This window comes from Pelodiscus sinensis, chromosome 8 (assembly GCF_052426305.1).
Source record: "Pelodiscus sinensis isolate ZL-2025 chromosome 8, ASM5242630v1, whole genome shotgun sequence".
NCBI lineage: Eukaryota > Metazoa > Chordata > Testudines > Trionychidae > Pelodiscus > Pelodiscus sinensis.
The window spans coordinates 38301024-38326520 of NC_143059.1; the positions used below are offsets into that span (position 1 = coordinate 38301024).

Sequence of the window (25497 nt, forward strand, 5' to 3'; positions counted from 1 at the left end):
GCAATAAATAATACTATTGAAAAAAGTACATAATAACATAAGTTCATAATATGATTTTGCCCTGCTCAGCTTTGGCCCTTTTTTGAATTTGTTTAACACATATATTGACATGATCCAATTGTACTCATATTAATGATCTTGGAGAGTGAGTTTAAGAGGGATAGCCATGTTAGACTGTTTCAGCAAAAATTAGAGTCTTGTGGCACCTTAAAGATTCACACATTGAAGGTATGTCTACAAAGCAAAGTTATTTTGAAATAACAGCCATTATTTCGAAATAACTTTACTAGCGTCTACACAGCCAAATCACTATTTCTAAATTAATTCAAAATAGCGGAGCGCTTATTGTGAATTTGGTAAACCTCATTCCTCTAGGAATAATGCCAAATTCGAAATAGCTATTTCGAAATAAGTGCTGTGTAGACACTTATTTCAAAATAGGGGGCCTCCAGCCTTCCCAGGGTGCCCTGGTGGCCACTCCAGCTTCAACCAAGAACACTCCTTGCCCTCCCACCCTCCCCAGAGCCCTTAAAGGGGTTGACTCTGGCCACAGTGCCAGTGCCAGCTCCAAGCCTGCCAGATCAGAGCCAGCAGTCACTGCCCCTGACCCAGTGGCCCCAAAACATGAGCCAGCAAGCCACTGGCAGCCAGCCCTCCACCGCTCCCCAGGAGCAGTCTGCCAGCTCCCAGGAGCCTGACAGGGTCCTGAGAAGGTGGGCACCTTCCTGGTCCAGGGTGGAGATCATGGACCTTATTCAGGTTTGGGGAGGAAGTCCCCAATATCCATGATCTCTGCACTAGATGGAGGAACACGGCCTTCTATGGCAGGATAGCTGCCAGCCTGGCCACCAAAGACCACATGTGAACCCAGGAGCAGGTTCACATGAAAATCAAGTTGGTCCTGCGAGACTCCCAACCCTGAGCTTCCCCTCCCCCTTCTTCCCTTTGCTTCCCCTTCCAGCTCCCTCCTCCCAGGTTTCCCTCTCCCCTCTCCCAGCCTCTCTCCTTCCCTCTTCCACCTTCTTTCCCCAGTCTCACCAGAGTTTCATTCCCCACCCCCAGTTTGGTTAAATAAAGAGAGTTTGTGTTCATGAAAATACATGTATTTTATTTTACATCAGGAAGGGGGTTAGGGAGCGGTAAGTGGAATGACATGAGGGAGGAATGAGGCACAAGCCCCCAGTGGGGCAGACCAGGGGTCTCTAAGGGTACGTCTAGACTACAGGCTTTTGTCAACAGGAGTTTTGTCGACAGATGCTGTCGACAAAGCTTCTGTAAACAAAGAGCGTCTAGACTACAGCCAGTTCTGTCGACAAAGCAAGCCGTTTTGTCAACATGACAGTGTAGATGCAAAGGACAGTGTAGATGCAATAACGCCTTCTGTTGACAGAACTCTGTCATCAAAAGGTGTTATTCCTCATAGAATGAGGTTTACAGCCGTCGACAAAACTGCTGAGTTCTGTCGCCGTTGTTGACAGAACTCAGCGGCAGTGTAGACACAGGTATAGTTTTGTCGACAAAAGTCCATTTTTGTCGGCAAAACCCTGTAGTCTAGACATACCCTTAGTGCTTCTCAGGGTGGAAGCTCTCCCTCAGGTTCTCCTGGATACTGACAGCCTCCCAGATGGACCTCCTGGATGGCAGCCTGCAGAAAGTGCAGCCAGCCTCACAGCAACGCATCCACGAGAAGCACCAGAGTGCCCAGGGGCAGCTCTGGCTCCATGTTACAGAGTGCTGTGGTGTCCCAAGTGAGGGCAACCAGAGCACACAGATGCAAAATGCTTTGCTGTCCCTCATCAAGGTAGGCAAGCAAGCAGGGAAACTTGAGAACTGTCTATCCGGGGCGGGGGGGTGGGCTTTAAGCACAGGCCTAAAATAGCCTCAGGCAGCAGCCACACAAAGTAACTCCTGACCTGATGCCCTGCCGGACCTGGTTCTGGCCAGCCTTAAATGCGAGTCAGCATCCACTCAGTGTGGACACGCTATTTCAAAATGCATTTTGTGTCTATACGTGTTATTTTGAAATAACTTATTTTGAATTAACTATTTTGAAATAAGATATTTTGAAATAACGCTGTAGTGTAGACATACCCTTCTTAGGGCATACGTTTTTGTAGGCTGCCGCTCACTTCATCAGTTGTATGAAGTGCAAGCTTCAATGTGCAGGGATTTATACATACATACAAAGATAGGAGTGTTACATTACTGTGTGGAAGATCAGTGCTAATGAGGCTAATTCAATTGAAGTGGATGTGGCCCATTTCCAACAGCTGCTAAAAAGGTGAGACTACCTAAAGAGGAAATTTCTTTTTATAATGAGAGAGCCATTCCTAGTCTTTATTCTGACCCATTCTGATGGTGTCAAGTTTGCATATGAATCCAGCTCAAGCTGTTTCATGCTGCAATCGGTTTTTGAAGCTTTTTCCCCTCAAGTATGGCAACTTTTAAATCTATTACTGTGTGTCCAGGGACAGTGAAGTGCTCTCCTACTGATTTTTGGATGTTACTGTTCTTGATATCTGATTAGTGTCCATTTATTTTTTTGTGTAGAGACATTTTGGTTTGGCCAATGTGCATGGCAGAAGGACATTGCTGGCATATATCACATTCATAGATTACAAGTGAACAAGCCCCTGATGGTGTGACTGATGTGCTTAGGTCCTAAGTGTCAAAGGGGTATATATTTGGACAGAGTTTGTTGCCGAGATAGGTTCCTGGATCAGTGTTTCTGTTGTGTGGTGTGTAGTTGTTGGTGAGTATTTGTTTCAGGGTGAGGAGCTGTTTGTTAGTGAGGACTGGCCTGCCTTCCAACATCTGTGAGAGCAAGGGATCATCATCTGGGATAGGGGTAGTGGATCCTTCATGATGTACTGGAGAGGTTTTAGATGGAGGCTGTCTGTTATGGCCAGTAGTGTTCTGTTGCTTACTTCGTTGAATCTGTCCTTTAGTAGGTGACTTCTGGGAACCCATTTGGCTCTACCAATCTGTTTCCTCACTTTTCCACATAGGTACTGTAGTTTTAAGAATTCTTGATAGAGATCCTGTAGCTGTTTGTCTCTGTCTGAGAGGTTGGAACATATGCAGTTATGTTTTAGCGCTTGGCTGCAGACAATGAATAGTGTGATGTGTACTGGATGAAAGTTGGAGGTGTTTAGGTGAGTACACTGGTTATAGGTTTCCAATATAGGATGGTGTTTATGTGACCATCATTTATTTGCACATGTCCAGAAAATTGATCTCTTGTGTGGATTGGTCTAGGCTGAGACTGATGGTTGGGTGGAAATAGTTGAAATCCCAATGGACTTCTTCAAGCGCTTCCTTCCCATGCATCCAGATGATCCTTCCCATGGCTCCCCTTGGCTGCAAATAGTGAATCTGAGCCAATGGGAGCCGTGAGACTCCACGGCTAAGGAGCCGGTAAATAAACCAGAGTGGCCATTTAGTGGGTTTCTCAGAGTGGATCCGCAGACCACTTTGAGAAACACTGATGTAGAGAGCGTCTACATCCATAGTGGCCAGGACGGTGCTTTCTGGAAGATCACCAATTGATTGTAGTTTCCGCAGGAAGTCAGTGGGTGTCTCGAAGATAGCTGGGAGTACTGGTAGGGCCTATTTTAGTTTATATATGCAAATATTTGTTCTTATTTATTTTACAAATGTTGTGATTTTTGTCAACACAACAGTGGGACTAGATTTACAAAAGCCCTCATCAGCTCTTCAGCAAAGAGGTGGTTGAATTAACTAGACAAGAAGCTAACCAAATCCTTTGTAGCTAAGACTAGCGTGCATGTGCTGTTGTGTTTTAGCAGTGACTGTGATGATGATAGAAAATAACAGGTTACTATAAACATACTGTAATTAATATATGTTATGTGGACATATGACACTGATTAGTACTCTTCACAACTCATGCAGATCACTGCTTTGTATGAATGTGATAAGACAAGATTAAATTCAAATGAGTTTGCATCCAGCCAAGATATAATTTAGTATCTAAAGTTAAGCTTATGAGTAAGTGACTGAAGGATCCATGCCTTACTGAAAAACTGCGGAAATATATTAAGTGACATCATGTGCCTGCATGTGGAGGGGAGTGAAGGCATTTAATCACACAATAAATATGGTTTTAGTCATCATCTGTGTTTACTGATATGCACCTACTTTAATGATGTGACATTAAAGGTACTGTGCCTCTGTCACCTCCTGCTTCTCTGAACATTGGTGTTGACTGTACCGCCACCATTCAAGCATCCAAATCCCAGCCGATACAGAGAGTGGATTCTGGTTGGTAATATCTTTTCCTAACTTAATGTGGGATTACATTTTTATCTGCTCTTTTGGGGGCAAAATAACTGATAAACTGTACCCCAGTCATTTGGTTTATGTCAAATTTGTACATGGTTTTTGACAGGGTTATTGGCTAATACTTGTAACATTTCCTCAGAAGGAATGACTAGAATTGGCATTGCAGTTCCTCTGGTCTGTATATTTTGTAGGGAGAAAAGATTGTTGGAAAGAGACAACAGACAGAAAGTCTCCTGTGGATAGATTGAGATATTACTTAAAAATTATTGTAAAATGTACTACTTACAGTACTTTACAAAAAGCCTCTGTCCACAAGGAGTATTCACCTGAGTTGAGCTGAAAACTTTAGTTGATAGAGGTGAGAGTTTTTTGTAGTTTCAATACAGAATTTAATAATAAAATTAGTAATAACGAGATTGTATAAATTGGGTTGTGGGCTCTTTTCATGCTGTTTTCAATGAGACCTAACTTTCAGTCTCATGACTTGAATTGATATCCACAAATCTAGCACTGTTTGTTTATAGGAATCTTATTTTTGTAAAATTCTGTGGTAAATTTAACTCCTCGACAAAGTAAGGGATTGATATCACTTCACAGAACCAGGGAGAGTGATGACACACAATATTAAACTTGTGTATTTTAAGCATATTTTAAACAGGCATATTATAAACAGATTTTTTTTATTGGGAGATGTGATTACTATATGGGCCAAGTTGTATGGAGGTTTTATGGTATATTGACAATTTTTTTAAGTTTGAAACATTTATAACCCTGGAAATAATGGTCTAGAGCATTATGTTATGTTAGATTATAAATTCTTTGTGTCAGGGAACATGACTTCCTATCTGTTTGATCAATGTCTTGGACAAAAAGATTCTAATCCACAGTATATTATTGCGTAATAAAATAACAAAAGTATAGACATGGCCAGACTAGCATAAATGTATTCCATGACACATTTGTAATCCCTATTATAATTGTGTTTCTGTCTTTAATAAAACATAATACAATTAGCCCTGGTCTACACTAGGGTTTTATTTCGAAATACACGCCTCTCCCCCACCACCGAGGCCAAATTTATAAGCAGACCGTTCACAATACCAAGCCCATTATTTCAAAATAATGGGCTTCAGAATTAGAAATCTGTACTCCTGCTTTTTATCAGGAGTAACACTTATTCTGAAATAGTTATTTTGGAATAATGTGGACCCTCCAGTGCTACAATTTCAAAATCATTACTCCCCAGAGTAATTTGAACTAATTACTCGTCAGTGCTTTCTAGAGCTCTAAGTCCGAGATAGTGCATTTACATTAATGAAGCCTGTCTTAGACTAATTTTGAGGTTTCCCTGAGATGTGGATGTATTAGTTCAATTTTGTTAAATTGGGAGTTAAGCTGAATTTACTAATTTTGAAATAGTTTCTTAGTGTAGACATGGCTTAACTTACATACCATCGGTCCTGAGTATTAAGCAGTTTGACTGCTTTTTAGTGCTAGAGTTATCGCAATAACACAGAACCTGATCCATCTTCTATTCCAGACAACTTTCAGTAAGTTCAATAAGAGTTGGATGTTGCTTATAAACACATGATCATGACAGAGACTAATATAGGGCCTGCCCCTTCCCACTGAATTCAGTAATATTGTGCTTGTGAATAGGAATGGGCAGATAAAACAGTGGATTTTTTCCCATTTTACAGAATGTATATGTTTGGATATCAAAGAGAATTGTCATGAATGTTAAAAAGTCAAGCTATATGTTGGTAGAAATGTTATTCATAAACACTTTTTTCCCCCCACAGAAACAAGATGTGGTGGTTTATTGCATTAGCCTGTCTAATACAAACCTTTACAAGTTCAGAAGAACTCATCAAGAAGAAAAGAGGAATGAATCCTGAAACATTTATGAATGTTGTAAGTAAAGTATTTATGGAAATCTTAATGATAATTAAGCAGAATAATTAGACATAGACCTGAAGATTCAGATCGAAGGTCTCATTTCAAATTTTCAACCACGATGTTTGAGGGTGTCTGGTTTTGGGATTTAGAAACGCTCATTGAAGACATCCACAAAGTGTCCTAAACTTTGGATCCAAATTCAGGTCCAAATTTAATATCAATAATATCATCATTGATAAGTTTTCTCTTATTTCTCATATTAATTCTTATTTCATTCGCTATAGCAACACTTACTCTACCTTCATTCTGTTCCCACCCAAAAAAGGCCTTCCAATTTATCTGTATTGAAAGATAGATATGAATACGAAGTGTGCATATGAGAAAGTCAATTATAAATGGGAGCAATTTCTCATATTCTGTTCCATGAATTTTTTGTTTGTTTTTTTGTTCCTGTTCTTCTCTTCTCTTATGTCATGGTTCCATACTGTGAGGTAGAATTTGAACCCGCAATAGCAGGTCTCAAACATTTTTTTGATAATCCTTTAGGAAGTGACTCTTTTATGTATGTATGTTAAGAGATTGTTAAATAGATATTTATGATTTAAAATTTGGAGCAAAAATGGATCTTTACAAGAGATAAACTTCAAACTGTAAGAAAACGTGGAGCTGAATACATGAAAACTTTGCAAAGAGAGTGGGTTTCAAGGAGGCAATGGAATGAACAAAGAAATACTGGTGTTGGCAGTGTTTATGTGATAAACACTGTATTTGTGATAGTTTATATCTTTATTTTTATAAGACGATTCATAATAAAGTTCTTTCTATCATGGAGCCAACCATTTTCTGAAATTTAAAGATACATAGTTATTATAGGACAGAGCAAATTTAAGAGTTAAATTTTGGTTGAACTGAAACTTCCCACTGGAGTGGATTTTAATAGCTAGGCAGATATAGGGCAGGGCACGTGGGGCGACCGCCCCGGGCACCATGCTACAAGAAGCCCCGCGCATGTGCCGTGTCAAAGGGGGCCCCACGAAATTGTGCTGTCCTCGGCCCCGCAAAATCATCATCTGCCCCTGGCTAGGGCTGACAGAAGGTAAATACGATTGCTGTTAGAGAACTATACAAGCACGTGCAGGATTCCTGCAGTAGTGGCTTTTCAGGTTAGGCAAAGGGACTTTGTTTTGGTTCAGGTATATTATGATCCTTATCTGCAGATATGAATTGGCTCTGAGAAAGACTTAGCATGTCAATTTTGCTACCAGTGTTGTCAGCAGACACCATTGCTTATAATCTTCTCGTTCTTACAAGTTACTAAAGCTGGCATTTTCCGAATACTCTGGACAAATCGATTCCTCACATACTAGGGTGGAGTGTTTATATTATTAAATACTCTGGCTTGGGGACCCAGACCTCTCTCTTCTCCATGTGTTTAATTATCTTTCTCCTTAGGTTCATGTCAGAGTCCTAGCAAAGCTTCCCAGCTACACACACAGACTACGTCTACACTGCAGTGCTATTTCGGGATACTTCCGTTATCCTGAAATAGCGGCAAGGAGTCCTGTGGCACCTTATAGACTAACTGAAGTGTTGGAGCATAAGCTTTCGTGGGCAAAGACCCACTTTGTCAGATGCATGTAGTGGAAATTTCCAGAGGCAGGGTATAAATATGCAGGCCAGAATCAGTCTGGAGATGACGAGGTGGATCCAATCAGGGAGGATGAGGCCCACTTCTAGTAGCTGATCTGGAGATGTGAATTCCAAGAGAGGAGAGCTGCTTTTGTAGTTAGCGAGCCATTCACAGTCTTCACAGATTCAGACTAACACGGCTACCCCTCTGATACTATTCTGAAATAGCTATTCCACGTCTTTTGAGTATGCCCATTATTTGAAAATATAGTGGGCTCGACATTCCGAAGTCCCTGTAAACCTCATTCCATGTAGAGTAAGGGATGTTTTGGAATAATGATTTATTTCTAAATAAGTGCTGTGTATACAGCACCAAATTTTGAAATAAGCTATTTTGAAATTGACTCGAAATAAGCTACGCAATTTGCATAGCTCAAATTGCGTAGCTTATTTTGAGCTATGGGGGCAGTGTAGACACACACTCTCTAGGCTGTCGTGTTTGGGATTCACACACTGGGCCCACCTGCTTTAAGCATTCCCTTGTCTGAAGAGTCTCTTTTCTCTGGCATGCTTCCCGGGCACAGGCTCCTTATTTGTTATCTCATTGCTGAGAGAGGATCCTGTGGCCCACCAGTTGTAGACCCCCTCCAGTGCTGCTAACCCTGATTCCTCCCTAGTTTTAGTTGACCTTATCCCTGAGCTGCAAGTCTGTGGACTCCATGTTTACAGGGAAGCAAACAGAGGCACAGATTTCTCAAAAGATTCCAAAAAACAGCTGTTCTTTACTTGAGGTAGCATAAGAAATATAAAGAGCAAGGCAAAACTGTAAGGCAGCTGTGCACAATTTCCTGCCTCAGTTTCCTCAGGACACTTGAACATTCTTTGGGCTTAGAGCAGAGTACACTAAGGAATTCAGAACACTGTCTCCAGAACATAGCTTTTCCTGCAAATCATGGAGTCTCTCCTCTCTGCAGATAGTTTCCCTATTCCTCGGCCAGCCCAGCAGTCCTTCTACAATAACAGCATGCCCCTCTATTCTCCTTTCCTGCCCAAATGCCCTTTGTCTCTTTGTATCATTTCTGTGAATTCCTTATGTCACTGGGGCCGTGTCCACACTCAGGGGTTCTTTCGAAAAAAGTACCCTTTTTTCGAAAGAACTTCCCCTGCATCCAGACTCAAGCCGCGTTCTTTCGAAATTATTTCGAAAGAACGCGGCTTTTTTTTCGATGGCGGTAAACCTCGTTTCACGAGGAAGAACGCCTTCTTTCGAAAGTTCCTCTTTCGAAAGAAGGCGTTCTACAATGTAAAGAGGCCATCTTCGAAAGAGAGCATCCAGACTCGCTGGGTGCTCTCTTTCGAAAAAGCGGATTTCCTCTTTCGAAAGATCCGCCTGCAGTCTAGACGCGATCTTTCGAAAGAGCCTCTTTCGAAAGATGCTTTCGAAAGAGGCTCTTTCGAAAGAAGCCTGCAGTCTAGACACAGCCTGGGTGATCAGAGTCCCACTAGATAATCCATTGTTTAGCAATCTCCTCCCTAGCGCACAGACTTGAAGAACGGGATTGCCCTGGGCAGCAATCATCTCTTTGCTAAAGGAGGACCATCAAAGTTTAGTGGCCTATCATTGTCCCTCATCAGAGAGATAGATGGTAACCTTGATGGTGGATGGTGAATTGTACACATTCAAGTATACAGCAAATTGATAAGATCAAATTTCCCAAATATCACAGTTCAAAAATTACTTTTTATTATATTTTCCCATTTATTAATCATTGACCTTTTTTTCATCTAAAATGCTTAACATATTGAGAATTTCTTGAAATAACTATTCCAATGAAAACTGTTTTGAAATAATAGGTTTTGGAATATTTAAGAACATAAGAATGGATCAGACCAAAGGTCCATCTGGCCCAGTGTCCTGTCTGCTAATAGTGGCCAATGCCACATGCCCCAGTGGGAGTGAACACAGTAGGTAATCATCACGTGATCCCACTCCTGTCTTCCATTTCCAGACAAACAAGCTAGGAGCACCATTCCTACCGATCCTGGACCTAACCTCCATGAATTTATCTAGCTGTTTTTTGAACCGTGTTAAAGTCCTAGTCTTCACAACATCCTCTGCCAAGGAGTTCCACAGGATGATTGTGCTCTGAGTCAAGAAAAACTTCCTTTTGTTTGTTTTAAACTTGCTACCTATTCATTTCCTTTGGTGACCCCTAGTTCTTATATTATGTAATCAAGTTTTCTTATTCATTTTTTCCAAACTAGTCAATACCTCTATCGTATTCCAGCTTAGTCTCCTCTTTTCTACAATTCCTTTCTTTAATTCCTTCTGACTCCTGCCACTGAATTTGGATGTGTGCAGGAAGAACATGGAAATGTTTACATTTTGTGGAGACATTTTCTAAGCTTTTCCCTAACTAATTCAGCCTTCTTGGCTCCTTTGTGCTCACATAATTGGGCTGTGTTAAGGGGTGCATGGGTGTGCCCTGCCCAGGGCCCATCAGCCCACGCCCCACTGGCTGTCCCACGAGAAAAACTCCTCGTTGTTGCTCCCCGTCACCCGCCCTGCCCCACGTCCGGCATGGATGGTCCTCTCCAAATTTCACCTCTCCTCTGGCGAGTTGGTTGATCGGTGAGGTGTGGTAGGAGGGCTCGGGCCCACCCCCACTCTGAGCTCTGACGCAGGGCCCTAAGGATTGGGGACCGCGCCCCAGTTCCGGTTGGTGGGGGGGAAAATCCACTCCGAAACACACCAAGACCCCGGGTTTGTTACCCTGCCTTGGGTCACTTCCTACCTCCCCCGCCGAGCTGATGCATCAGTCTGGTCTGGTTGCCCCCATAGGTGCTGCTCTCTCAGCCTCCATGATGCCTCCCGATGGGCTGCTCTCGCTGTCTCCTCTGTTCTCCTCTCTTCTGCTCTCAGCTGCTCTGTGCACCTCCACCCTCCTTCCCTCTGCTCTCCTCTTCCCACCTCTGGCATCAGCACTTCTTTTAACCGTCGTGCCACCGAGACGTCCAGTGCGCCCGGAGATGGGCCTGCTTATGCTCCTCCGGCCACTCCCCCTCCCTGTGTCTTGGCCAATTCTGGCTTGGGCTGAAGCCACTGAGGGCTCTGCGCATGCTCTGCTTCCGGGTGAGCCGGCCCGCCGGCCCCAAAGCTTCCCTGTTCTAGCAGGGGCTCTGCGAGCTCTGGTGCTCCCTGCCCGTTCGCACCCCCAGCCTCCACCTTGGCCACGGCGGAGCAGGCACCGCAGTGCTGGAGCCTGCGCGGGGCCGCCACTTTTCCCAGCACGCCGGGGATGGCACCTCGGCCGTGCGGGGCGTGGAAGTCGCCCCGTCACAGGCTGGAAATCTCAGGGAACAAGCTCCCTGGCAATATTTTCAGTACAGGCAGTCCCCGGGTTACGTACAAGATAGGGACTGTAGGTTTGTTCTTAAGTTGAATCTGTATGTAAGTCGGAACTGGCGTCCAGATTCAGCCGCTGCTGAAACTGATCAGTTCCAACAGCGGCTGAATCTGGACGCAAGTTCTGACTTACATACAGATTCAACTTAAGAACCTCAGGCATCCCCAAGTCAGCTGCTGCTGAAACTGATCAGCGGCTGATTCCAGGAAGCCCGGGGCAGGGGCTTCCTGTAGTCAGCCACTGGTCAGTTTCAGCAGCGGCTGACTTGGGGACGCCTGGGGCAGAGCAGCTGGGGTGCTGCTGGGTTGGTCCAGTAACGCTGCCGCTCCTCGGTGCTACTGGACCAACCCAGCAGCACCCAAGCTGCTCTGCCCCAGGCGTCCTGATTCAGCCGCTGCTGAAACTGACCAGCAGTGGCTGAATCAGGACGCCTGGGGCAGAGCAGCTGGGGTGCTGCCGGGTTGGTCCAGTAGCGCCCAGAGCGGCGCTACGGGACCAACCGGCAGCGCCCCAGCTGCTGTACCACAGGTGTCCGGAGCAAAGCCGCGGAGCACGGGGGCAGCGGGACAGCCCAGACGCGCCATGGCTGTCCTGCTGCCCTCGGGCTCCGTGGCTTTGCTCTGCTTTGCTCCCCGTCCCCCTGGTCTAAAGACCAGGGGGACGGGGAGCAAAGCAGAGCAAAGCCGCGGAGCACGTGGGCAGCGGACAGCCCAGACACGTCTGGGCTGTCTGCTGCCCGCGTGTTCCGACGCTTTGCTCCCCGTCTCCCTGGTCTGCAGACCAGGGGGACGGGGAGCAAAGCAGAGCAAAGCCGCAGAGCACGCGGGCAGCGGACAGCCCAGACGTGTCTGGGCTGTCCGCTGCCCACGTGTTCCGCCACTTTGCTTCCTCACCCTGGTCTGCTGGAGGGGTCCCGTTCGTAACTGCGGATCTGACATAAGTCGGATCCGCGTAACTCGGGGACTGCCTGTACTTCAAAAGTATTGTTTAGAGGAGGTTAGGAATACAGTCAGACTCATCGATTCTCTCAGCATTGTATTGTTCTATATCCCAGTTTAAACAAAGTAAAACAATTTTAAAAGCACACATTCTGATACTTCCAAATGGGAAATACCTCTTCCCTGCAACAGATGATGGAAAATCTGATCTATGTAAAGAATCTTAGGAATTTATTTTAATTTTCTCAGAGTCAGTTGATCTGCTACAAAGGATATCCAAGTGAGGAGTATGAAGTTTTGACAGAGGATGGCTATTACTTGAGAATAAACAGAATTCCGTATGGAAGAGAGAAACCTACAGACAGAGGTATGGCTCCATTTTGGCTTGATGCGTAAAACTCCAAATAACACTTATCCAAAATTTAAAAAACCAAACAAAGAAACAACCTACCAATCCAAGTGGGTAGGTCTACACACCAAAGTTATTTTGAAATAACAGCTGTTATTTCAAAATAACTTTACCAGCGTCTACACAGCCAAACCGCTATTTTGACATTAAATTGAAAAAGCGGAGGGCTTATTTTGAAATTGGTAAACCTCATTCCATGAGGTTTCAAATTGCTATTTCAAAATAAGTGCTGTGTAGACACTTATTTTGAAATAGGGGGCCTCCAGCAATTTCCAAGGTGCCATGGTGGCCACTATGGGCACAACCAAGAAAACTCCTCTCTCTTCCCCCCTCCCCAGAGCCCTTAAAGGGGTAGACACTGGCCACAGTGCCTGTGCCACCTCCAAGCCTGCCAGCCCAGAGCCAGCAGTCACTGTATCTGATCCAGTGGCCCCAGCATGAGCCAGGCAGCCAGTGCCAGCCAGCCCTCCACCGTTCCCCAGGACCAGTCTGCCAGCTCCCAGGAGTCTGCCAGGGGCTGGAAAAGGCGGGCGCCTGCCAGGTCCAGTGCGGAGATCAGGGACGTAATTCAGGTTTGGGGGATGCCTCCAACGTCCATGATCTCTGCACTAAATGGAGGAATGCAACCATCTACAGGTGAATGGCTGCCAGCCTTGCCACCAAAGGCCACATGCGAACCCAGGAGCAGGTTCACATGAAAATCAAGGAGCTGTGGCAGGCGTATGCCAGGGCCACAGGGGGCAGCTCCCAACCAGAGGCAGACCCAAACCTTTGCCCCTATTTTGATGCCATGGACTGCATTCTGGGGGGCAGGATGGTCCATGCCCCTCAGGTGGTCATCAACCCTGGGGCAGAACTTGCTGCCTACTCCTGCTCCAGCCCCTGCTGCCTCCCCAGCTACTACTCCTTCTCCCACTCCTAGTCCTCCACTTGCTTCTTCTTCCCCACCCTCCCTACGCCCCCAGGGACACCGAGGCCCCCACACCCACAGTGCTGGGAGACAGTTGGGCCGGCGAGACCCCCCCAACCCTGAGCTTCTCCTCCTCCTTCGTCCCCTTGCCTCCCCCTGCCAGCTCCCTCTTCCCAGGTTTCCCCCTCCCCTTTCCCACCCTCCTCCTTCCCCCTCCCACCTTCATTCCCCCCTCCCCAGTTTTGTTCAATAAAGAGGTTTTGTTGTAATGAACACGTCTTTTATTGTACAGCAGGAAGGGGGGTTAGGGAGGGGTAAGTGGAAGGACGTGAGGGAGGAATGAGGCACAAGCCCCCAGTGGGGCACACCAAGGAGACTGTTACTGCCTGCAGAACGCACTGCCAGGCTCGCAACATGTCCAGGAGAAGCACCAGAGTGCCCAAGGGTGGCTCCAGCTCCATGCTGTAGAGTGCTGTGGTGTACTAAGTGAGGGCAACCAGAGCACGCAGAGAAAAAAATACTTTGCTGTCCCTCAGCGATGTAGGCAAGAAAGCAGGGAAACCTTAGAACTGGCTGTCCGGGGCAGGGGTCCCTTTAAGCACAGGTCTCAGCTAGCCCCAGGCAACAGCCACATAAGGTAACTCCTGACCTGATGCCCTGCCAGAACTGTTTCTGGCCAGCCTTAAATGAGATTCAGCATCCTTTCAGTGTGGTCACGCTATTTCGAAATAGCAAAATGCTATTTCGAAATGCATTTTCTGACTAGATGCATTATTTAGAAATAAGCTATTTCGAAATAACACTGTAGCGTAGACATACCCAGTGAAAAAAAAGATATATTGGAGCCATGTTTAATATCTGTGGGAAAATCCTGAACCCAGATCTCAGACTGAAAATCAATCAAATCTTTACAAATGTATTTATGTTCATGATTTTACTGAATAAACAGGATGGGAAAAATTAAGAATGATAAGAATAATGGATTTTGACATTAGCAAAGATGCATGTTTGAGAACAGGAGAGGCTAGATGTCTGTTGCACAATGATATTTTTCCTATAAATTTGTGACTTTTGCATATTTTGTTCTGTTTTGTTTTGTTAGGTAAGGCAACCAGCCTTATGAGAACTAAAAAGGGATTTTTTTAATGGAAATATTTAACTAGAGCAGTTAGGAGCTTTACAGCTATTTATACATATATATAAATATGAAATTCTAATATCAGCCATAAAATTCCATAAACATTTCCATTCTAAGCCGCTCTTTACAGTTGCTTTTAACTATAACTAATTATTTGCCATGGATTATCATACATATGAATGTTCTCTTATATGAAGGTTTTATCAACATGTGTTTGGAGTAAGTGAAATACAATATGTCACTTTGCCATGTTACAGAAATTCAGGTTTGGTAAAGTATTCCATTTATTTAGGTCCAAAGCCAGCCGTCCTTCTCCAGCATGGATTGTTTGCTGAAGGTAGCAACTGGGTCGAAAATTTGGCCAACAACAGCCTGGGCTTCATGCTAGCAGATGCAGGCTATGATGTTTGGATAGGAAACAGCAGAGGGACTACGTGGTCACGAAGACACCAGAAATTTTCAGTTGACCAAGAGGAATTTTGGGATTTCAGGTAGAATGAACTGGAGAGACACTAATGAAGGTGGCAAATTTGTTTCACATCCTGGCAATTCTGTAGGCGTGGGAATCCATGTGAATGTCAGTTTGTGTGCTTGGTACACAGAAGTAGTGTTCCTATAGGATTTAGATCTGTAATTTTGTACAAATTTCCAGTTGACTCCATTTCCAAGGCACTGAGAGGCCATCAGTGCAAATCAGCAGAGCGCCTCTTCTTGCATCCTGTGTTCACGTTGTTAATGCCACTGATTTCAGATGTAAGTGCAGAGTTAAAAAGAACCTTTGCATTGACATGTGTAATTGTCAGGGCCATTAGTCACCCACAGCAATGTTTAATTCATTAACCATCACAAGGAATCTTTCCCTCACTGAATTTCTCCCCAGTGGCCAAAGACAGTCACCCCCTGAGCACACAGCAGAACTAGTATTGCTCTGTCCTTGTACCAGGGGGATGCATTTTTTCCATAGAGAGTAGGGAAGAGCATGGAACAGGTCCTGTCCTCTTCCATTTGTCCCAGATCAGAGTGAGCAAGGTAAACTATAAGGAGCAGGTTGCACCATGCAAACGTGCAGTTGCACATTCCGTTCCAGGCATAACATGCATGAATACATGAGTCAGGTAATATCACAAAAGCTTTCCAACTGGCTAATGCCTCCTTATTTAACTAGAGCTGAGCCATTTTCTGACAAGCTTGTTGTGAGTGTGTCTAGTTATTAGAATATCTTTTTTAAAGAACATTGCTGCTTTCCTTTAGAGCCGAGCTTTGGGCTAACATGAACTGAAACTTCATGGCTTGGCCAGGAAAGCAGTCTTGTACTTCCCAAGCTTGTAAACACTCCCACTACAGAAAAACAAATAAAGCACCTGCATAACATAGAATAAAGCACCTGTAAAACAAAAACTCAAGCTCTAGGCTGGCAAACCTAGGTTGAACAGGGCTGAGCAGTTTGAACTGTTATCTGACAGATCCATGGCTCCCCAGTGTTGCATTCAAATGCACATGGGCAAGATTTGCTGGTAAGATTCTCCCCTAGCCAGAGCTCTGCTAGCTGAAAAGCTGTTTAGAGCTCCCAGATTCTGAGAGTAATCCTTGCAAACTGTCAGCTGCTGCTGAACAGCTCAAAGCTGCAGCATGGATAGAAGGCTTTTAAAGACCCAATTAGTTGGTTGAGAGAAGGGAAGGGCAGTAGCCAGCAGCACAGCTCTAGGTCCCATACAGCTGCACTCAGCAGAGAGCTTTCTTACACAATGGTAACGTTCTCCTGGAAATTTGCTCCCAAACTCCAGCCCCTAGGAGCCATAACTTACTTGAGGATCGGACTCTGTGACTTCAGTATGTGGCTAACTTCATGGTTTTTTATATTGCAGTTTTCATGAAATGGGCATATATGACCTTCAAGCCATGATAAACTTCATTCTCCAGGAAACTGGACAGAAGCAACTCTATTATGTTGGCTACTCTCAGGGTGGCACTATAGGTATGCTAGCAGAATTTGGTGCATTAGAATTGTACTTTTCTTTCTTTTAAGTAAGGAAAACTTTCTTGGGGATATTATTAACTCTTTCATATGTTTATAATCAGAAAAATGCAGAGATTATTCCCATTTTTGCGTAACGTTGTTCAGGTAATTTATACAGGCCTAAGTCCACAATTCCTTTCTGTTTTCAATCAAACCTCACTCAGGTAAAGGTCGTACTGAAGCCCTGGTTTCTGTGATGTAATCAGGGAGGGCCAAAAATACCAAGGACAACCACAGAGATCTTGGTGGTCAGCAAAGGCCCTTTTCTTACTAAACTTCATGTTGCTGTGACAAATGTAATTTTTTACTATAATTTAGATCTATAAAACTTTAATTGCTGAAGGAACCAGGAGACCCTCTATAATTAACCAAGGGGCACTGCACCAAGTTGGTGGCTTTTATTTTCAGTGAAATGCATGGTGCTCCTTTGTTCCATACTAGTGGACAGTCTAACCTAGGGCTACGTCTATACCGCAGCCTTCTTCCACAAAAGTTTATGCAAATGAAGCAGTAGAATATCACCATGCTTCATTTGCATAATTAATTATCAGCCATTTTTACACAAGAGGTTTTTGCACAAAAAGGAGCTGTGTAGATGGCTCCTTTTTGCGCAAAATTCCCCTCTTACGCAAGAGCCATTCTTCCTGAAAAAATGAGGAAGAACGGTTCTTGTGAAAAAGGGGGTTTTTGCCCAAAAAGGAGCTGTCTACACAGCTCCTTTTTGCGCAAAAGCTTCTTGTGCAAAAATGGCTGCTAGTTAATTATGCAAATGAAGCGTGGCAATATTCTACTCTGCGCTTCATTTGCATAAGCTTTTGCAGACGAAGGCTGCAGTATAGATGTAGCCTAAATGTGAAAATGAGCTCACTGTTCCAACTTAGGCCTATTAAGTTATATTTTCTGTCAGCAATAAGGATGAGATGCTATCCTTTTAGTCTCAATAACCAGTAATCAAGACAACTGCTTCTGGGCAATAGGCATTAAAAAGGTCTATATCCTTACTATGTTTGACCACAGAAATAAAGAAATATTCTCCTTTTAATATCTTTATTGTCAAAGTGATATAAATGTTAACCAGCAAGATCATGAATTAATATCCCAATAATTTCCTCTGAAATGGTGATGATGACTTTGATACAATTCCATTTCTGTCTGTTCTTATTCTGGGCTAAATTGCATCATTCAGCACAGACACAGCACTCTTGTGTCAATGCCTGGCTAAGCTATAGTCAAAGGGCCTTCCCAAAGTGCATGCATATTCCCTCATTCTGTACTAGAGCTGTTTTTTTCTGAACCAGCTCTACATGATGAGTCCTGATGAGCCCTCTGATGGAGGTTTTAAACAAATGCCTGTAGGTATTGGATTATATTTTGTAAGATTTCTTTAATTATTCTCTTTTACTTTCTCAGCTTTAATAGCATTTTCCTCCATGCCACAGCTAGCACAGAAAGTCAAAATGTTTTTTGCCTTGTCTCCTGCTGCCACCATTGCACATGTCAAAAGCCCAATAGTGAAACTGTTACGAATTCCTGAAGAAACATTAAAGGTATGAGATTTCTCTGTATTTTATTATTCACCTGAGTACTGGTTTTTAAAAGAGGCTTTGTGCCTGAACAGGTGTTCCTTGCTATCAGGTAATACAAAAGGAAATACATTGTAAGCAGTTTAGATTGCCTCTGATATATTAATTCAGCCACAGCATATTTATGTGCAGTAATGTTTGTGGTTGTTTTGTTAAACATATGCCTTCGTAATGCTCACAGTTTGTGCAAGTGGCAGAATTAACATCCCTGCTTGCAGTCATACCTGCTGAATTCCTGACATGAGTATGATTGAATTAGCCATTTTAATATTTTATTCAAGTATCTTTTTAAAATTTATTTTGTAAAAAATGGAAGTAGAAGGTATCTGAATGTGAATTTTCCAACTTCATATTCAGCTTACTGTATTGATACAGTGCTGATGTCTTTTGAAATATCTGTACAGGTTAGGGCTGGGCGGTAGGGGAAGGTATAAATGCGCTTCTACCTTTTTGCCTTGAATAAAGGAGAATTCCATGAGGTATGCATGTATTAACTGTGACATTTGTGGAATACACAATTTATGGATGCACAGTTGTGGTCCTAGTAAACACATCAGAACCCCCAAGAAGTCAATTAAGGGTATAACCTGGATCAGACCTGAATGGTGAGAAGGAACTATATAAGATACATTTTGAAAGTTCACTGTTAAGTAATGTCCTTTGTGTTTTCACAGGCTATTCTAGGCAAAAAAGATTTCTGCCTTTGGGGCAAGACTATGAAGGAGATTACTGCTAAAATATGTTGCTATGAATTACCTAATAGACTTTGTGCCAATTTGTTTTTCTTTGCGGGTGGATTCAATCAGAAAAACTTGAATATGGTATGTGTGTATATCTGCATTAGTCTGTTTTTTTTAATGATGGTTAAAATCAAGATAACTTTTTTAGTTCAGCAAAATTTGTGCCAAATGTGTGATTATTTAATTTGGTATCAGTAAAGCACAGATCTTTAATTGTTGGAGTTTTGCTAGCAATTTTCAAACATGATGAAACTGGACAAACAAATGCCTCAATAACACAGGTCATGTTAACCATTTTGACTGGGAATGTCTGGAGCCCACAGTCAGCTTAGTGGTTTGACTAATGTGTTACCTGTCTTTTTCTCAATGAAGCAGCGTAAATGTTTAACATGGCGTTAACGTATCACAGATTATTTTGGAGTTTACAGCCTGCAGCCCCAGGCTCTGGCTAACATAACAGCAGTGTTATGTACGTGCTGGGACAGGTGGGTGCAAGTGCATGCTGTGGCTAGCGCAGTTGTGCAGGGTGAGTTGCTGTGCTCAATTTTCAATGCTATCTAGGCAGTCTTCATTGGTTTCCATTCAGGCAGGAGAGAGGCTGTTGAATCCACTATCCCCAAAACATTATTCAAGAGACCATACAGTAGCACAGTATAGCGATTAAGTGACCATATATGGGTTATGCTATGGTCTTAAGAACAACATGTTCATTTGTGTGTGAATTCCATTCCTCAACCCTAACCTCTCCTACACAAGAATGCTGCTCAGATAAGAAAAGTCTGAGGTTCCTCAACTAACTGGCACCAGTTGCTGTCTGATATTTATCAGTAATATTATTAAACTCTCTGTAGGCTTAATAGTCACTAGTCAGCCAAAGACTGACACAGTAATGTCTGCTGGCATCACTGCGAGGTACCCACTACCATACACATTTTGCAAACGTATTTTGTCAGGTGCATTTAATATTGTTTCCGGTGAAATGTTGACAATCCAATAGTAATCCATTTCCCAGAGGTATCATGTATATGGCAATCTGGAATTCTCTGTATAAAAATATAAAATAGAAATTATGTTTCATGTGAGCTGGTTCCTGACTCAATCCACTCTGAAACAAAGTCCCATGCAATAAGCAAAGTCAACGATTTTCACCCTGCTGGAGGGTAGGCTCTATAAGCACAGAAATGAATGACAGGAAACAAAGTTCAGCCCAGCTTTCTACTCAATCTTGGCTGCTCCTACAGTTCCTACATGAGGCTGTTTCAGCAGCCTCCTAGCTCCCTGTTTCCAGAGAGCAGCTCCCACTTGTTTTATCGAATCATAGAATACTAGAACTGGAAGGGAACTCCAGAGGTCATTAAGTCCAGTCCCCTGTCTTCATGGCAGGACCAACACCTTCTAGATCATCCCTGATAGATGTTAATCTAACCAGCTGTTAAATATATCCAATGATGGAGATTCTACAACCTCCCTAGGCAATTTATTCTAGTGCTAAACCACCCTGACAGTTAGGAAGTTTTTCCTAATGTCCAACCTAAACCTCCGTTGCTGCTATCATGTACCCTCTCAGTCTTCTCTTTTCTAAACTAAACAAGCCCAATTCTTTCAGTCTTCCCTATTGGTCATGTTTTCTAGATCTTTAATCATTTTGTTACTCTTCTCTGGACCCTCTCCAATTTCTCGACATTTCTTGAAATGTGGTGCCCAGAACTGGACACACTACTCCAAATGAGGCTTAATCAGCACAGAATAGAATGGAAGAATTACTTCTTGTGTCTTGCTTACAAATTCCTGTTAATGCATGTTCAGATGGTTTGATAATCCAGCTAGCTCACAGTGTCACCAGAATCCATCCACATAGCTTTCCTCCAGAATCTACATGTGGTAAAACTGTGAGGTAATTCAGACAAATATTACAATCCTGTTTTTATCTGTCTCAGAATCAAAACTCACACATAATTAAATCAAACCTTGGAATAGATTTAAGAAGAGCTTAATATTACAGGTGTTTTCTTAGTACTTTTGGAGGAACTATCGTTCATTGGTTTTAAAATTAACAAATATGAAAGAAGTATATTTTTAAAAAATTTTCAATATTCTGGACATCCAACTTGCTCAGGTTTGGATGATTTGTAATGCAGTAGTTACTGAACTGAATGGTGTTTTGTTTATGTTGAATCCTGACTTTTTCCCATTGCACTGACAAAACAAATGGTATCCTAAAAATGTTTTTTTGCAGAGTCGTTTGGATGTATACACAGACCACTTTCCAGATGGAACATCTGCTAAAAATGTAATACACTGGGCCCAGGTAGACCTGAAAACTTTCAATACTCTGTGGTTTATACTTTCCCTTGAGGTTTCTGATCATAGTTAAAACCTGATTTATTCAGAACAGGAAGGCTGTTATTTATCAATGAGATTTTAATATTGATGCTGTCATTTGAGCTCCATCTCTGACATTGTTTACCGAGAGCGTTGATTTGAAAGGACAGGTATGTAGGAAAACTATGAATATTACAATTGTAAAGCCACACACTCAGAAGTGATGAATGCCAGAATAAATTTTGCCCATGCAACCATAATTAAGACCCTAGTGCATATTATGACTTTCTTTTATTACATGATCACATGCTATTTTTTTCTATTGGGCCATCCATGCATCATTCTGTGCACAGGAGGGACATGACTCAGGGAATCTAGATATTTTCCAATAATTTATTGAACTGATTTTACCTTATCATAGACCAGATCTAAGAAAGCCAAGGACCAGATCCAATCTTCAGCCTGTAGGTTCCCCACCCTGATTTATATATTTTAAGAGACTATTGGTGTCAAGAAAAAGAGATGGAAAAAAATCATGGGTGATGTAATACCAAAGTCTGTCAATACGAAGTTCTCAAAAAACCACTCCATCTTTACAATATTAATGATGAAGTAAACAGAAATAAAAAAAATTGTTAGTATCTACAGATTAAAAATTAATGGCAATGAAAAGTGAGAAATGATTGTTAAGAAGTGCATGCAATTGTTTTATTATTTTTATGCCCAAAATATGCTTTTGTAGATGCAAAGGATTACATTTTGAGCCTACTGAAGTCAATGAGTGTTTTGCCAAAAATTCATCCAAAATGCCTAACTAAAGCCTTGCATGCTGTAATATTGTTTCATGATAGTTTAGGCAGAACTGCACACTAACATGCGAAGGCATAAGAATAATCCTGTATCTAATTTTACTGTTTCATTTCTTCATTTTGCTAGGCAGTTAAATCAGGAGAATTCAAATATTTTGACTATGGCAGTGAGAACCAAGCAAAGTACAACCAGGTAGGGGGAAATTTTTTTTATTGATTTTTATTGAACAAAAAGTGATCTTTTAAAAATAAGAATGGTCCGCTCCCTTCCTACTCTCAATCACAACACATCCCTATGGTGTTACAGCATTGGTCTAAAGGAAACCTAGCCTCAGTTTATGGATTTTTAGGGTGTTTTTAGTATTTAGGGTTTCATTCATATGATAATATTAATCATACAGTCTCCTTTTGCTATCCATTTAAGTCATGTCTACACTAGGAAATTATTTCAAAATAACTTATTTTGAAATAATAACTCCCGAAATAACTATTTTGAAATAGTGTGTCCACACTACAGGGAAGCCTCTAAATTAATCCAAGGGAGCCTCCCTTAATATGGAAGCACTACCTTGACTTAGAGCCCGGGGGAGTAATTACTTTGAATGACTTTGGGGAGTAATTATTTCGAAATAGCAGCAGTGGAGCATCTATGCTACTGCTATTTCAAAATAAGTGTTATTCCTCGTGGAAAGCAGGACTTATTATTTCAAAATAACCAGCCTCTTATTTCAAAACAGCGGGCTTGGTAGTGTGGGTGTTCCACTTGTTATTTTGAAATAAGAGGAGTTATTTCAAAATAACTCTCTAGTGTAGACCAGGGCTTAATCTCTTCTATCATTTGTTCATTTCCTCTGTTTCTCCTGGCTTCTCTGCACCTGCTCATCTGCCATCTGGTTGCCTTCACCTTCACTGTCTTGCCCTGTGTTCCCTGCTACACAAGGTCATTGTTAATTGGCCTTTGTCTCCTCCTGCACATACTCCCCTGCTTCTGGGTCCTCCTCTCTCCTTGCAAGCCTTCAGGTTCCTTACTTCTCCATTCCCTTTTGTACGTGTTTCAGTTCCCTTCTAACACATTCTCCTGTCCTAAAAAACTTAAAAAAACAACAAAGGTCCTATAGCACCTTAGAGTGCATCTACACAGCACCCTAAACTAAAAATAAGATACACAATTTGCACTACGCAAATTGCATATCTTATTTCAAATCTATTTAGAATAGCTTATTTTGCATCTACATTTTGTCAAATTTTGAAATAATGTGCTATTTCATGCCATCCCTTATCCCAGTCATCTTTTACCAGGATGGCATGAAATAATGCACCCATTATTTTGAAAATAGCCATGCAATGTAGACAAAGCCCAAGGTACTGGAGGTATCTCAAAATAGCTACTCTGTGTACAAGCCGCCCGTTATTTTGAAATAATTTTTTCCATCCCAATAAATCTCGTTGCATGAGGGATAGGGAATGGCTCAAAATAGTGCATTATTTTGAAATTTAGCACTATGTAGACACACCAAATTTCACAATAAGCTATTTTGAAATAAGAGACGAAATTTGTGAGCGTGCAAATTGCATATCTTATTTCGAGTTTAGGGTGCTGTGTAGATGCACCCTTATTAGAGACCAACCAAAAAACATATAGATACGGCTGCCCCCTCTGAAATTTTTGATTCCCCTGTTATGTGTTCCCTTCTCCTCTGATCTCCTCTACATACTGCCTGGCTCCTTTCTCCACTGATGTTTGTTTTCAGCTGCATGGGTCTTGGTTCCTCCTGCACTGGTAACTCCTTTCCAGCAGCAAGTCTCAGAGAACAGTTCAGTTTGTTTTCCTGCTTCTTCTCTCAAGTAGCACTGATCCCTAGTGAGGAAACTAGGCAGGCTTATCCTGCTACTTTCCAACTGCCCTAATGGGCACCCAGCTGCTACATTACAAAGATCAGTTGGGACACCTATAGAAGGCAGCTCTTTACGGAGCAGGAGCAGGTGCTGTGTGGACTAGGGTTTGAGAAATGCTGCCCCAAAACAGATCATCACAGATGACACTGACAATTGGCTAATTAATGGTTTTTCTTTAAAAATTAAGACAGCTTCTCAGACTTACATTTTTGTCTTTCAGTCTGTCCCTCCCTTCTATAAGATAGAAGATATGACTGTGCCCACTGCAGTATGGTCCGGTGGAGAGGACTGGGTTGTAGACTCAAAGGATATTGACATGTTACTCCCTCGAATTACTAACCTGATTTACCACAAGCATGTTTCTGACTGGAACCACTGGGATTTCATATGGGGTCTTGATGCAGCCAAGCGTGTGTACAGTGAAATTATTGAAATGATGGAAAAATATCTATAAAGTCACAGAGCATAGTTAGATAATTAATTAGCTAATTGAGATTTATTGAAATCTACTTTCTGTATATGTGGCAATAGACTGCTTTTCTACTTGCTATTTTGTAAGTCAATCAGGGCACTTATAAAGGGAGGGGGATTTAATGAGACTGGATTAAATATTTATTTTTATTTTGGTGATGGTACCAATTTTTCCTCATCTTCCTTTCAAAATACAGGGACCAGAAATCCTTTACTCAGAAAATTGTATTTCTCAAAGAAAATGCTGCTGAAATAAAAACTAAAATCTTACCATACACATAACATATGGGTGACAGAATATGCTTCCATGTCTTAAAACTTTCAGCAGAGTCCATCTAAACTGATAAGGCAATTTCTCAGGTCCAGTTAAAATACTACAGAACTTGTTAAAAATAAATATTTTAAGTTGGTAATCAATAGTGCAGCCTTTCATTTAGCTGTGTGTGATGATTTTACAATTAAGGCACTCTTATGTTAGTTTTACTTTGACTCGTTTGTATAGCTACACATGAATATATAAAATTATAATAAGAAAACAGCAAAAGCATAACAGGAAAAATACATACATCAAATGATGTCCCTGAATTGAAAGACTTGTAGAAAAAAGATGAAGAAAATCTCATTACAAAGAGATTAATGTGGTAAAAAAATCACTATCTGGATTCTAAAAGAGTTAGGGTATGTCTAGACTGAAATGTAAGGCCTGAGGTAGTAGGATGTGTATTAACAACTCCTGGGTTAATGTAGGGCTTGAGCATCTACTCTGAACTGCAACCCCAATTTTCGAACTGTTGAACCCAGCCTGGGGCTTTAACAGCTACACTACATTATTGAGCCTGAATCTAGCTACCCACCACCACCACCACCACCACATCCCAGGCTTCTTCGTACCTTTCCAAAATGTAGGCACTCTTATCTTTTGTTCTTGAGGCAGTGTGGGAAAACGTGACTGTCCAAGGACAAAGAAAGTCAGCCCAGGGGATTCTAGGACACTTTTGGAGACTCCTGGAGCATGAGTCCAGTG

The 25497-nt window shown here is 42.3% G+C and overlaps 1 protein-coding gene across 3 annotated transcripts; it reads left to right on the plus strand.

The window, feature by feature from the left end:
- Positions 1 to 1864: 1864 nt before the first annotated feature.
- Positions 1865 to 24890, plus strand: LOC102463554 (putative lysosomal acid lipase/cholesteryl ester hydrolase). 3 transcript variants are annotated; one of them, XM_075935094.2, is made up of 10 exons: positions 1865 to 4284; positions 6108 to 6219; positions 12428 to 12545; positions 14928 to 15126; positions 16501 to 16610; positions 18063 to 18199; positions 18910 to 19056; positions 21212 to 21265; positions 22234 to 22299; positions 24223 to 24890. In XM_075935094.2, exons 2-10 carry the CDS (start codon positions 6115 to 6117, stop codon positions 24454 to 24456), a joined length of 1170 nt encoding a protein of 389 aa, XP_075791209.2. In that variant the 5' UTR covers positions 1865 to 4284; positions 6108 to 6114; the 3' UTR covers positions 24457 to 24890. The 3 variants fall into 3 exon arrangements, with proteins under 3 accessions (XP_075791209.2, XP_075791208.2, XP_014428194.4); XM_075935093.2 differs by having other exon boundaries at positions 1871 to 4288; positions 21212 to 21283; XM_014572708.4 differs by having other exon boundaries at positions 1873 to 4284; positions 21212 to 21283.
- Positions 24891 to 25497: the final 607 nt, after the last annotated feature.